This window comes from Schistocerca gregaria, chromosome 2 (genome assembly GCF_023897955.1).
Source record: "Schistocerca gregaria isolate iqSchGreg1 chromosome 2, iqSchGreg1.2, whole genome shotgun sequence".
NCBI classification, from domain to species: Eukaryota; Metazoa; Arthropoda; class Insecta; order Orthoptera; family Acrididae; genus Schistocerca; species Schistocerca gregaria.
Window position 1 is genome coordinate 766233082 of NC_064921.1, and position 16010 is coordinate 766249091.

At 38.3% G+C, this 16010-nt stretch overlaps 1 protein-coding gene across 1 annotated transcript in view; it reads right to left on the minus strand.

Annotated features, from left to right (window-relative positions):
- LOC126334989 (sodium-independent sulfate anion transporter-like) overlaps positions 1-16010 on the minus strand; it is a 129181-nt gene that overhangs the window by 46164 nt on the left and 67007 nt on the right. Inside the window, exons 2-3 of the mRNA XM_049997800.1 lie at positions 5796-6014; positions 2504-2699 (exon numbers count right to left, since the gene is read on the minus strand). Coding sequence (XP_049853757.1) covers positions 2504-2699; positions 5796-5975 — 376 coding nt within the window. The 5' untranslated portion in view covers positions 5976-6014. The remainder of the gene's footprint in view (positions 1-2503; positions 2700-5795; positions 6015-16010) is intronic.

Below are 16010 nucleotides of genomic sequence, written 5' to 3' on the forward strand. Positions count from 1 at the left end.
ATTCTCTGGAATCTAATGCAGAAGATCTGGAAAGGAGAAAGAATGCTGCACGCATGGAGAAGCAGTATACTGGTTCCCATATATAAGGGGCAAGGGGATATCCAAAACTGTGGCAACTGTAGAGGGATGAAACTGATGTCCCACACAATGAAGATCTGGGAAAGGATTATTGAGAACAGGTTGCATCTAGAACTGAAGTACATGAGGAACAGTTTGGATTTATGCTGGGAAGAGGAACAACTGATACAATATTTGCACTAAGGCAACTGATGGAGAGGCACAGAGACGTACAAGCCAAACTGCATATGGCCTTTATCTATCTTGAGAAGGCATATAACCAAGTGCCGAGGCAAGAGATATTGAGATGTCTGAGAAGTAAATGCCTGCCAGAAAAATATATCAGGGTGGCAGAAGACATGTATGAAGGTGCAATGACAGAAGTCAGGAGCAGTGCAGGTGCAACAAAGGCATTTCCAGTTAGAGTATGAGTACATCAGGGATCTGCTCTCAGCCCATATCTCCTTGACCTTGTCAATGAGGTATTAGTCAAAGATGTGAAAAAAGAGGCACCTTGGAGCATGATGTTTGCCGATGATGTAATCTGTGAACCCACAAAGGAGGCACTTCTAGACCAACTTGAACAGCGGAGAAAAGCTCTAGAGGAAAGGATAATTAGAATTAGCAGGGTGAAAACAGAGCATGAGTGTATAAAGGATGCCAAAGATCTATATATTAACCTGCAAGGAGAACAACTGACACTGGTCAAGAAATTTAAATACCTAGGCTCTTATGTGCGAAGTGATGGAGGACTGGAGGCTGAAATACAGCACACGACAAATAGTGGATGGATGAACTGGAGGAAACTGAGCACAGTACTGTGTGATAAGGTTAGCTGCAGAATGAAAGGAAAGCTTTACAAGTTTGCAATGCTATATAGCACAGAAACTTTGTCAATTACAAAAGCCCAAGACAAAAAGATGGAAGTGGCAGAAATGAGTACGTTAAGGTGGATGAATGGGGTAACACGAAAGTATAGAATAAGGAATAAGTACATCAGAGGAACAGAGAAAGTGGGGCCCATAGGGAAGAAGATCCAAGAAAGTAGGCTAAGATGGTATGGACATGTGCAGGGAAGAGGGGAGTACTACATGGAGAGAAGAATTGAAGACCCAGAAATCGAAGGGTGAAGGAGAAGAGGAAGACAGAAACTGAGATGGAAAGATAAGATAGCAGGGGACCTAAGGGAGAAAGGACGGCTCGGAGAAGAAGCAGTGGTTAGGCATTTATGGAAGAGAAGGATCCAGCAAAGCAACACTGACTCCACATGACATGGGAAAAGGCTGAGATGATGATGAACAGCAATATTATGAAAAATGAAAGACTGCTACTACCATAAAGTGGAGATGTTAAGTGGCAGTGAGACACAAAAAAAATGACTTATGTGTTTGATCTTTCAGCCAAATGGCCTTTTCTTAAGTAGGAATGGTCATGTGTGTGTGTTTCCTACTTGAGGAGAAGGACATTTGGCTGGTCTTTCTGTTGTGCCTGTTTGCGGCTCACCATCTCTTCCTTATGGTGAGTAGCAATCTGTCCTTTCCATACACTGACTGGTAACAGCAATATTTATTCTCAAGATGAAATAACCTTGTATGGACACAGCTGCAGACTGTCCCACAACCACTGTGGAATGGGCAAATTGAAACTTGACATTTATTAACTTATGCATAACGCCAAGGCCCATATCAACTGATTGATACTATTTCCAATGATATGCACAAATGTGATTTCATTACTTTTAGTTACGAGTATCTCACAGCCACACAGTTCAGTCTACAGCAGATAGGATGGTCACAAATGATTTCAATTCAGGAACATACAGTAAAATGATAATTTTGTTCATGTTGCATATTCAACAGCAACTGGCTATGCTATCTGTATATGACATACAACAGAATTTGACAAGAATACGGGGTGGAACACCAGAGGAAAGATATTAGTGAAGCTTGGAAAGGATGCAGCAAAGAATTAGCCATGGGGCTGCTATTCTTTCATTTTCCTATAGCAAGTTAGATCAAAAATATCTAAATCATGACAATAAGATGGCAGGTTGGGCACTAAGCAGTATATAGGAGAATGATTAGTGCAAGAAAAAGAATGATGGTTTGTATGAGTTGATACTCATACCCAGTGTCACTCCATACACTACTGTGAATTTGTTATTTCAGAATATTACGATTTAGTCCTCTACATATATAATGGAAAATAGTTTATAAAAAATTCTCCTCTTTATCACTCACAAGATAAAGATACAGATTTCTCTGAACACATAATTCAGTACATAAGTTCTCCACATTCAACATATCATCTTTCTTAGATATGTGATAATGTAAAACTTATTTACTGATAATTAGACATTATTTTCTTTACATTAAAATTATTAATCTAAAAGGAACAAGAAAAACAGCAATTTCTTATTTTTTTCAAGCAAATAAAATAGTCTTACCTAAGTGCAGTAAACTCATAAGCATCTGCACACAACCAGTAAAGAAACATAAGAGGATGGCAAAATCAACATTCAGGTCTGATGTCTGCTGATATGTCATCAATGCCATCAGAGCAGTAGGCCCGATAGTGATGTCCTTTACACTTCCAAATACAGCATATACAAAACAGCCTACAAATGCTGAGTACAAACCATACTGTAAAGTATAACAACAAATTTAATGTTACCAGTTTTACAAGATAACATCTTTATTGAAATTTCAATTACCATAAACAAAGAAAATAATAGGTGAATAGGAATGATTAATTCCATTTTCTACAAAGGAGGTTATATTTACACACATCTTTAATCATTGTCTAACAATGAAAAATCTCAATTCTTACAAAAATTCAGAGGCACCCTGAAAATAGAGACCATTTGGAAACCCTGTTCTTTCAGTAACACACTGCTTGAAAACTGCTAAGAAAACTGACACTTGTTAAGGAACAACTGCCAACTGCTACAGAAGAACCAACTGTTACGGAACATCTGACCAATGATAGTAAAAGGACATGTGGAGGGGGGACGTGTTAACTGCAGCAAAGCCTGTGCATAAGCATCCTGTGTGCAGTCAACAGATCATGCAGTAAGGTCCTTGACGAAGGTTGTTGTGGAACCAATTAGTGTCACATTCCGTGTGGTGTGGCAACATGTCTGTAAAACAGCATTTGAGTGTTTACAATCATGGATGAGCAGTTGATCAATCAAAGATGATGAAAGTGTCGCTACTGTGGCCACACTAGTGGGTGTGTCAAAAAGTGTCACCTTGCAATAAAAAGATCACTGAAGGTGAAATGCTACACAAAAACACACCAGGTCGATACTTGACCCTAGTGGGAGACATATCACTGTAGACCTTGCAACCGTTACTGGTATACATGTCTTTGCCAGAACCATATCATGGCAATTAAATCATGCTGGTTTGTGAACTCCGAAGCCTGTTAAATACACCCCATTTCAACCGTGCCATTGTCGATGAGGAATTCACTGCTGTAGGAAGTGTGTTGCTTGAGGTCAACAACAGTGGTCCAGGGGGACATCCTCTGACAAATCTCACTTCGCAGTGGCAAGTGATTCTGGCCTCAATGTGGAGGGAGGGAGGGAGGGAGGGAGGGAGGGAGGGAGGGAGAGATTATGGTGTGGGTAGGCGTTATGCACAATGGCCAAAAGTGCTGCACATCTTTGTGTAAAGTACCACTACAGCAAAGCAGTATTGCAGGGAAATTAGTCTGGATCATATCCATCTGTTTAGTGGTGCTGTAGATTCCAACTTTCCATTTATGGGCAATAATTCCTGATTACACACGACTGATGAGGAGTCTGACACAATGGAAAGTGAAGATATTAAACATATAGAATGGGATACTCTTGGACCTTCCTGAACAACACACAAAATGAAAACCTCTTGAGAGAGGAGTGAGACAATAGCCTCCAAGAACTTGCCATCATAATGGAACCAGCATGACTAACAGATGCAAAATGTGTAGTAGAGTCTGAGGAGGGCATTTTCCTTACTGAGACTCCAATATTGATCTTTATGTTTGAAACATGAACATTATTTATTTCTGTTATCCTACTTTCCCATGTGGTGACACCTGTGCCATTTTTCCACCATAAATATACCACTTCACCTCTATTACATTTGATCTGCATTTCATTTTATACATCACTGTCTGCGATTATTACTGTCCAAAACTGTCTTTGTTTCTTAGCAATTGTCAAGCAGTATATAATCTCGTTTAGTGGTGGTTTTGTTAGTGATCATTAAGTTTATTAAATTATTGCTTTCTGTATGAAAACCCAGGAAGTAAATTAGCAATACATTTGAATCTGTGGTTGGAGACTGCTCATAAGAGGGTTATAAGAAGATGACTCAGAAAATTGGACATTAGTGGTTTTAAAATTGTGGAGAAACTGCAAAATCAGAGACAGGTGAAGAGACTGAAGTTATATTTATTATAGATTAGTAACATGAAACAGCAATAGAACACCTGGTCAGGGTGGTATACAGTACTTTATAATAGTAACATCAGTTGACAGTTTATGGCATTTTGGCATTGTCGTGAAAACAAAGTTTAGTAACTGATGTTCTCAGAAATCACACATGACCAATGCCAACTACCTTACAAAAATATACATGAAATTTCCTGGCAGATTAAAACTGTGTGCCGGGCCGAGACTCGAAATCAGGACTTTTGCCTTTCGCGGGCAAGTGCTCTACCAACTGAGCTACCCAAGCACGACTCACACCCCGTCCTCTCACACTCCACTGCAGAGTGAAAATCTCATTCAAGAATATACACGTTAATGTCATTGCAGAATTCTTGTTTTATATTTAAGAAACTAAGAGAACAAATGAGGTAACTGAGGTGTTCATAATGTGTGTTAAAGGAAATGGACATTTTACCAACTCTGGGGACAGTACTGACATATTTTGGGCAAGGGAATGAGAAGAATGTATCTATGGGAGATTAAACACGGTTTTAATCAACACCCTCTTCAGCAAATTTGGATCCAGATTGTGATATGTTAACAGTCCATAGTTGGGTAACATCCATAAAAACAAACAAGAAGACACATTACAGTAGGACGTGTGGGACTCAAAGTTTAGAGAGCAAAGGGTAAGATGTTGGTGACTGCAAACAGAGAAAATGGAATGCATATATAAAATAGTGATATTTGATAAAGGAGAGGTCCTCTTCAACACGGTGAATATTGAATAGATGATATATATATTCACTGCTGCTTTTAAATTTTTACCTTTTTCCACCTAATGACAATTGTTGTATGTATATACCTGGGCTGGGTTACTGACCATTAACGCCATGGCCCATTAGTGTATATGCAAACATAAATTTAAAGGTACTGCCCAGAGGACAAGAAAAAGTGTTCAGTAACAAAAGTTACATCATTACTTTTTGCTGCTTCATTTACCATATAGCTCTTTGTCTTAAAAGTAAGCAGTGTTCTGCCTTTGCAGCTATGTTTGCACTCTGAGACTTTCTACTGTCAAATTATGGAGAGACAGAATGGTTAACCAGTACTTGCCTTCAAGAGAGAAAATTCCAAGCACCACCTACACAAACACTTAAAAACTCGTTCTACTTCAAAGCATATCTATTAACAGCACTTAGAATTTTGCATCCTAAGTAACTACTGACCAATCCTTTTATCCTTTTGTATTTGAATTTTCTTTTGGTGCAGTTAATTGATTCAACATCGATAAATATTTAGATTCCATATTCATTCATACCTGTGGTTCTAAGCCAGCCAGTGTAGCATAAGCCAAACTCTGAGGCATCACAGTTAATCCTACAGTTACTCCAGCAATAATATCACTAATAAATTTCTCGGAATTGTACTGTGGCAGCCATGATGTTATCGGCATACGTTGATGAAGTAATCGTTTCATTAAACGCATTTTATTTGGCATTCTTGTTCAAAAATAAGAAACTGGAATGGAGACAATCACCTGAAATAAAAAAATACATTTTTTAAAAATTCCCCTTCATCAACATGGCCTTAATTTTTAGTCAGTGAAAAAGTGTAAAAGTAACATTTCATTTTAAAAGAACATCAGTTATTAAATAAAGGCCAAGGTCACATGCAAAAGGACATGAAAATAAGGTACCAGAGACAATATGGATGAAGAACAAAATGAACACACACAGAGGAAGATAAAATGTGTGAAAAAACAGATAACAACAAAGAGATATGGAATTTTGTGTCTTGGTAAATTAATATCTACAAAAAAAAATATTCTTTCCTTAAGAAATCATTTTTCAGCTGATATTAAACTGAAGGTTGAGTTGTCCACTACAGTGGTTAAACATGGCCTGTTAGGTGGGTTACATTCTTTGTTTTCTTGATCTGTGAATTGCCTCCTCCTCATATAGACTTACAGCTTAACAACAAGTCTGGTATGGACACAACCCTCATTTTTCTTCCTGCACAACCCAGTGACAGAGATGATCACACACTCTATCACAAAAAGAAATTAGAAAGTTCACCAGGTTTGTGCCCACCATCAAAATTACCCAGAAAGCTACCAGATCGTGGTCACAAGATGCACTCCAAGATTTGACCAGAGCAGAGTTAAATTCACAGACTACATCAGGAAGCAAATTTCCTGACACATTACATCAAACTACACTTCATAAATGAAATAAACAATTTAAAAAAAACATGTTTTCAAAAACATTTAGCACTACAAAAACATGAAAAGCATTTTTATCTGTGAGACAGTTAAATGTAAACAGGTAAGACCAATGTATTTTAATCCAACAAGTTTTCCTCCTAACATCCTTAGATAATACTACACAAAGAGGAACAAAAGCCAGCAAAAACGCACAATAACACACAACCTACAAATAAGTATAAACATTCGCATTTTGTCAATATATTCACAACATGATACTTATTTATAATTTCAGAAATTAAGGTAATATGTAGATTGGTAGTTTAAATTAGTTTAGTTTGAAACCTACATAGCTTGTCTGCCAGTATTCACATCTATTGACAGGTTGTTATAGATGCTTTTACATTGCAACAAAACCTAAATCGCAGTAAGCTGCATATATGTTCCCAGTACGCACTCTTCAAGTACAAAGATTATACAGGGTGGGATATAAGTGCAGATATTGTGATCAATGTTACCCACTTCAATGTTACAGTTTCTTTTTCTCTGCATCTAACAGTCTTCCCAAAACTACATCACATAATTTACTATCAGCTGTTTTCTGCACAGTCTTGACTGCTCCACTAATTGGACGATGCCTGTCAGTATAGACCAGACTGTGTTCAGCAGGGCACTGGCGTTCCACAGGAAGTGAATAAGTGCTCCACGAAGAACTATCAATAACAAAGTGTGTTTTTTTCCTTTTTTTACATTTTATTGATACTATTTTTTTTAATTTTATTATCATTTCTGTCATTTCTGTCATAAGTATATGACTTAAAATTAATGTAATCACTAAATAGAACTATTTTATTAATTTTATAAAATTATATTAACCTTCAAAATAAACAAGTGTTCCATCAAAGTACCAGGATTCTCCAAATTCTCCATTAGAGGAAAAGTTTCGGAGCCCCTAGTATAAACTAACTGTTTTGTGCCCATATTTCCACACTTCAAAACCTATCCTGCTGCCCAGTTGAAAATAAGCATTAATGACTTGCTCTTGCCAACTATACTTGGAGGTACTAACCAATGTAAAAAAATGCTACTCCTAACAGCCATAATTATTAGTCTGCAAATGAAGTAAATATTGGTGTAACGTCGTTCAGTACATTGTCCTCAGTCACCAATAAAAATATGGGCACTTTACCCCTAAACCCTACATATGAAAGCCCACTGACTCCAATATATACCAATATACCATATAAAACAATCCTTTTTGTTTCTCATACTTACTTTACCTCATACAGTTATTTACAGATACATATTCCTACATTTTTTATCTAACATCTTGATTTGAAGCTTTTCTTTTTGTAACCCACTATCCATTACTGCCAAAATTGGTACATGACTGGATTTTATAAACAAGTAGCTCGCTGTGAAAGTACCTACCACATTGTGTGTTTTATGGATTGGTATACAATGTACACTGTATGGATCACGTCAAATTTGTTTAAAACCACGAAAAAGAATATTATGCCTAATAACTTGCGGTTAGCAAACTAAAATATGTATCTTATATCCTTAGCCTGTGATATATTCATAGGCATCCACGGAAGAGGATGGGGACAATCCCTCTTGGAATCTTTATTCATAACAGAATTCTGGTGCAATTCTAAAAGTGAATGGATAACCACCAGTTCTCTGGGTTATAGTAAGTATTTTTGTGACATCTATAAAATTTGATCCTTCTGGTATGAGACACCTTGAAAGTGACCAACTGTCCGCCTCGACAGCTGAGTGGTCAGCACAACAGAATGCCAGGCCCGAGTTCGATCCTGGCTGGGTCATAGATTTTCTGCACTCAGGGACTGGGAGTTGTAATGTCTTCTTCATCATCATCATCATCAACACGCAAGTCGCCGAAGTGACATCAACTAAAAAGACTTGCACCAGGTGACCGGTCTACCCGATGGGAGGTCCTAGCCACATGACATTTCATTTCAGTGACCAACTTTTCGGAGTCTTGCCGCCCCCACCGGCCCCAGAACAAATTTTTAAGGATGATCTAACCGTAATAAACTTTTTTCCAAATGCTTTGGGGGGATTTTTTGAATTCTACGTACTTTGTAGACAAGATCATAAACAGATACCACCTGCATGTAGGCTAAAGCGAACCGATTTGTTGGTAACTAACAGAAATGAAACCTTGAAAGCATTTTATCGTTTGTCTATTTGTTAAATAAGTATGACAGGAAATTTTGGTAGCACACTACTCTGGGCAAAGGCAAGTGGCGATCCACGACGGACTGGCCTACGCCTCGATTGTAAGCAGCAGCATCGCCAGTGACCTCTTAAAAAAGCAAGGTCAGCTTGTTATTGGCTCGACTCGCGGCTTCAAACTGAACGCTATGGGGACAGTGATTACTACCGTTTTTGATCCCTCGTAAGAGAATCGCGGAGGAGATATTAAGATCTGGGTCGTACCAACGTCTTCAGCACGCCCGCACACGGAGCGACTGAAAAGGAACGACGTAACGTGCAAGCTATCTACAGCGGCGACTGGTTGCCAACGCTGAAATGACAAACTGCTGTTGCCGTGTAAGACTGTCGAGGAAAGTGAGCACTGTTTGTCGCACCCGAGCATCTTGTTACACGCGACATGTCGAGCACAAACTCAAGCTCAGAGGAAAATATGGTGCTCTATTTCTATTACTATTACGCACGAATAAGCAAACTAAGAAAATTCTGGATTCACCCGTACATTCACACAAACAGAAACTGTAGGGCTGTATGTAGCAGCCCAGGAGTTATAACAGACAGATTCGAAACTCATAGCTTTCTACAGAACGAGTAAACAGCGCCAAATTGATTTGGCGCAGTTGGTTCCTTCCGTCATAACATAACGTTATTTTATTTTATTTTGAAAATCGAAATATCTTTGGATTTATATATACTGAAATGTATGATGGTGGTTTGGGCTCGTTAAATCATTTGTATGTGATTACCACTGTATTTACACATGTAGGAGATCTGTGGCTTTTCACTGCTGCCGAGCGGTTCTACGCGCTACAGTCTGGAACCACGCGACCGCTACGGTTGCAGGTTCGAATCCTGCCTTGGGCATGGATGTTTGTGATGTCCTTAGGTTAGTTAGGTTTAAGTAGTTCTAAGTTCTAGGGGACTGATGACCTCAAGAGTTAAGTCCCATGGTGCTCAGAGCCATTTGAACCTTTTTTTCCACTGCTCTTTCCCATTTGACGATGTAATTTTACAGAATAACAAAGACTGCTAGTCACTCTAAAGAATACTGTTGGTATGTTTACAATTTTTTGTACATTTGCTTCAACTGTTTTTATTTCAAACAATAGATGTAAGTAAAAGACATATAATATTAAGTCATTTCCACACTTCACATCCCGCTGTCTCAGTCAAATCTCTCCTTCAGTGGTCTGGGAGCTTGTCTAAAATAGGATGTTTTTCGACTCCCGGTACAAAGCTAATGTTGACAATACTGCTCGTTCATCTTCTGACTAAACCTACACATAGCTGTGTATGTGGATACGGCGCTACCCAGATCGCTTGGCAACGAGGGAGCCCTATTTCACTACACAGGAAGTGATTCGCTGGCGACCCGTTAGCAATTTCCATCGGCAACGAATTGCTTTTGAGTCGTTTCGTGTGTGGAGAGCCTTAGATGTGTAACGTGTAGTGTTCTTGTACGGCAGCTGTGTTAGATGTGTGTGTGGGTGGATTCTTGGTGTCCTCTTTGTTGGTTTGTATATAGCATAAACAAACAAGTTGTGTAAGTTTACTGCGCCATAAAAGAGAAGCAGCCTCTAGTTCCTTATGTCCGGTCCGCAACTACTCATTTGGAAACTAAACCTGGCTTGTGCTGTGTGTTACGGTCTGTCCATTCTATCCCCTTGATAGTCCTATAAAACATCAAGTTATCCAACGTTACCAAAAAACGAATAAAGCTGTCATTTGAAACTAGGATTGATATATATTAAGCTACAAAAATTACCGAACACTGCCTGGGAAAGGATTTGCTGACTTGAGAGTGAACACAACAAAAAAGCTTAGTATACATTAAGAACTATATTATTTACAGCTTTCAACAAGTTTTGTTATCTTTAATCTTTTTGTAAAGCTGGTTGCTGGTTGCAAACTTCAAATTACAACGAATGTATAATCCGGCTTTTACCATAACGATACTCAATTTCTTTCTAGCATCAGACGATAAATGATTCGTGTGACTGAAAACTCCACATAGGCATTGCTGCAGGGAACCGCCATTATCCTTTCGATGATTTAGTGCTATAAATGGAATTCTAAAAATATCAAACCACTCATACTACGGTACCGAACATGGGGCTGAAATACCGAACACCTAGCACCCCAGTTTGAAACAGACTGTCAGCAGTGTGATAAGTTTTCGCAGAAATGCGCAAGAAGAGCTAAGATTTTTTCCAATAATGAATTTTACAACACACACGCGCGCGCGTCCGCACGAAATGATGACGGGCTGCAGTTGGCGAATCGATTCATAACCAGCCCGTAGGCCAAATGTAACTACTTCGGAAATTAAGTTAACAATTGACAAAGTCTTATAATTAGATTTTCTGGGAAATTTCTGTGTTATCTACAATCGCGCAACTGGCAATACTTTTAGAATTATTAATTTTGCACTTTTTCAATTGGTGCTTTAGGATTATCCGGAAATCCTTGAACACGCCTACCGGGATATGTTATTACAAATGCTTAGTGTTCCTAGTGTTAACTCTGCTGCCTTAAAATGTGTCGACATTATGAAAGTTGCTCTAGACATATACATTTCTAGCGTCTTTTCTGTTAATAACAATAAACGTTTTTAAGTATATCAGTATATTCACAGAGCAGATAACAACCACGTGTTTTTCCGATTACGGTACAGGTTTTTACATGACTTCACCTACTTACTTAAAACGATTTAATAACTCCAGAGTTACGAAATGGATATTACAACACGAATGATGCAGCAAACAAGCAGCTCCCAAGCAGAATTAATCAGAATGATGCAAACCTATGACAAACTGGTCTAGAAAACAGGGTTACGAGTTAATGGAAGAAATACAGAATACTGGTCATATTTAAGAAAATCCGAAATAATGCAACATGGATAGTAGACAGATTGACATTCAAGTCAGTTTACGACTTCAAATGCTAACAGGTTTTTTTTTTTTTTTTTTTTTTTCATAAACGCAATAGAGATGTTCATCTAGCAGCAGTTAACAGAACGCACCAGTTTCAACAATATCTGAAGGAAATATACATAGTACTAACTCCAATTCGCCTATATGGATTTTATTTATTTACTTAGCATCCTTGTATCTCATCATTATAAAAGTGATACAGGATTTGTCATATATTGTCTTACACAGAAAATAGGACATGATTTACAATTATATGTTCATAAATAAAATATTATTACATATAACATGAAACCATATGCATAACAACATTCATAATATGCTAAATTAGAATAATAAATGAATACACTTTAGTTTTCAATGAGCATTTGGTGTCATTATGATGACAGAAATAAGCTATTGTATATTGAATGCTGGTGATTCAAATATTCTTTGCCACTATAAAAACTCTTGCCAATTAACATTTTTAAGTTCTTTTTTGAATATGTGGAATTTTGGTATACTTTTAATTTGCTTTGGTAGTCCACCAAATAAAATTTTTTGCTGATAAAGAACACTTTTTTGATACATACAAATATAGATACATGGTAGAGTCATGATTTGCAGTTCCTTGAAAACTTTTTACACGATTCTCCGTGTGTCATACCTCTTAACTTCCAAGAAAGAAAAATGAAGAGAAACTATTAACATTCGAGACGAAACTACTAAGAAAACATTTTGAACATGTCATCCATGAAAATGACGTGGAATGGAGGATGAGAAAAAATGGAGGACTATGGGAGTTGTACCAGCACCGTAACGTCGTCGAAGTGCTACAGCAGAGATGGGCAAGAAGTCGAAGAATGGACACCTGAACAAAGGTAAACATTTTCTTTCCGCTACGGTCGTAAACTGATCAGTGTGAGCTGGCCGGAGTGGCCAAGCGGTTCTAGGTGCTTCAGTCTGGAACCGCGCGACCGCTACGGTCGCAGGTTCGAATCCTGCCTCGGGCATGGATGTTTGTGATGTCCTTAGGTTAGTTAGGTTTAAGTAGTTCTATGTTATAGGGGCCTGATGACCTCAGATGTTAAGTCCCATAGTGCTCAGAGCCATTTTTTTTTAATCAGTGTGAAATGTTAGGCAATGTAACACACAAAACAATCGACAACTGATCTTCACATTCCCTACTCCTAATTAAGCTGTCAACGTTCATTTTAGGTGGCATTTTTCTATGAACAGAAAGAAAACTAAAACTAACATGAACTGCCTGCCGTCATTGCATAATATTAAGGAACCTTTAATATGAGCTGTACTTTACTACCCCTGAAATTCCGAAATCTGCTTTTGCCTCTCAGCTCAGTTGTCTTCAATCGGTATTATTCTGAAGACTTCGAGGAAGTAGCATGTCGAATTTGAATTCAGTAGCTACCAACACAGAGGTCAGTTACTAAAGGTCACCGTCATAAATAAACTTCTCTACTTTTGATTTTATGTGTATTTCTGTGAGAACTGACATCTGTATTTATATACATATAAGTACCTAAAGTTGTCCTCAACATGAGATTGGTTTGAATATCTAGGCATGGTCCTTCTGGAGGTGCCTTCCTAACATCTTTGAACTGACTTAGCCAGCCAGTTATAGATACAGCTACAGTTTAATATCCACTCTCAATCACGGCGGAGCTTCACATTTTTTTCCATCTTAGGTAGAAGGCGATCTTAGATAGGAGATTACAGAAACGTTGCGACAGAAAAAATCCTGTAACCGACTGAAGACTGGAACTGGACCTTCGGATTAAATGTATCAATCGATTTACATTGCTATTCCGATTTCCATTTCATGAAGCATTCGACTATTCAGTAAATTTGTATGCAAGTCGTGTTATGTAATTGTGCTCTGCGCGAAAAGACATTTCGCTCTACACCGGGTCAAAGAAATTGTCAAGACTACGATGTGTCTCTAAAAAGATTTTTAAGTTTAACCACTAACTAAGGGAATATGAAGATTTATAAGTTTAACCACTAACCATGGGAATATGCTGTCAACAATATAGTTTGTTAAAAATATATAGCTGAGGCCAGTCTGATTTTTTTGAGTTCTGCACCCAGTAGTGTGATGGACAGTTCGATACAAATTTAAAATGCTGTCCTTCCCGTCAAATCGTTCATCACATCAGCGTGTCAGTATAGCTAACCTGTGGACCTAAAGTTACAATAGTTCGTCGGAGGTAGCAGTATAACTCATTCAATTATTTATGCAGAATTCATGATAGTATAAATGTGAAATTTAAATGAAAAACTTACTGTAGACAGTAGCAAATGTAAAGAACAATAGAAACTACGAAGAAACATTTAACATATATCCAACGGAATTGTGAAAAGATACCCACCAATCTTATTCCTTGCAGCTTCTTGATCTTGACTAGTCACTCGCTCAATATAAATCTGTTTATAGCGACGAAGACCACCGCATGACTATCTGAGAAATGGAGCGAGAAGAACAACATGTTCGGATCAAAGAATATGCGTTCGAGTTTAAAGTGATAAGGTCAAAACTTTTATACAAAACAGAACGAATGAAGATCACGTAACGTGCGCGCGATTACCAGTACAGACTGTACTGAACTGGTTGTAGTTACTGTAGCATATTACGATAGCTATTGCGGCCTGTTATTTTTTAACTTGGGGCAGATTTTCCTAGTACGCTGCATCAGACCGTTTGAATACTCAGTGCCACTCAGCGTACCATACGACAATCTCTATGAGGCATCTAACAAATTCAATGGTGGAGAAAAATTGCTGTGTCGCAATGCATTATTCAGAAAAGCTCAGAACGTATGTCGCACACCCATAATCTTCCGATATGCACAACTGCATTACTACCGTCGAATTCAGATCCGGTGATACCTTGATAAGCTGTGAACAACCTTCGTTACATCAAGTCCCAAATTAGAGAAGCGTTTGGGTAGGTTTTGGGGTATTATCCACCCTGCTTCATTCATTATTACTGGTTTCTGGTGTACAATAGTGGTTCTAGGTGTCGGTCTTCCCGTTTTTAACTGGAGGTATCATGAGACAGGGAAGAAGGTATGTGTGAAGTATTATGAGGAAGGTTTGCAAACCCTAATTTCGTATGTAATGGATTGTGATATTTACTGAATATGAGTCCCACGACTGTGCTGAAGGAGTGATGCGAATTTGTCTTCTGCCACTTCAAGAACTCAGTTTGCAGTAATCTACACAAGGTGTACCATAATGTGTGGTGAAAACTGACACCGTCATAGAAGTAAAAACGCTCTAGTAAACATAGGTCCTCTGTCCATGAGATATCTCTGAATGTTTGGTTACGAACTGCCACCGGATTCATTGTGAAATTTTGCTCTAGGTACTATAAATGAGTTTGAAATTGCAATTTTTCATCTAAAGCCCCACTTAAATGGGCTCAAATTTCACCCGTGGCCTGTCTTAACATGAAATGCAACATTTCTTGAGCACGGATACATATTACAATTTACTGTACACTCGTACCTGTTAAAGGTGGTGTTGCACGTTATTTGGATTCAATACTGCACTCGTCTCTGCAATGAGTCACGAATTCTTCCGGACTCCTTGGATTATTTCAACAAGTTTGACAAAACTGTACAGCTCCCTGCTTCGATTCTTTACCTGTATAAACTCAGTTGCTGTACACTTCGCTTTTGAGATGACCTCACAAAGAAAAAAACCGAAGGATTAAGGTCAGTTGATCTTTGAGGCCAAGGTAAAGATCTTGTTCAGCCTATTCATCTTGAACCATATTGGCGCGCTATATGTCGTCGTCTATCAGAAGTACAATGTGGCGGTACCCATCGTGCATTTACCACAGCGTAAGGTTGAAATTCGAGGCTAATTAGAAGGGACTTAATTGGAAAGTTTGCTGAGTATGGCAAATTTTCACACTGAAGTCAGTGACCGCTCATCACCACACATTCGCAATTACCTGGCAAACAGCTTGTTTGCTGAGTCACGTATACTGGAAATTTTTTGCTTCCATTATTGCATATTTTTACTCGAGTCAGTTTTCGCTTTTATGACACACCCCGTGTAACTTTAAATGCTTACATTATAATTTAGTCTTTATCGTGACTTAGAGGTGCCGATTGCAGCTACAAGTTTACTGTTCCGGGAGCAGTTTTCGTTA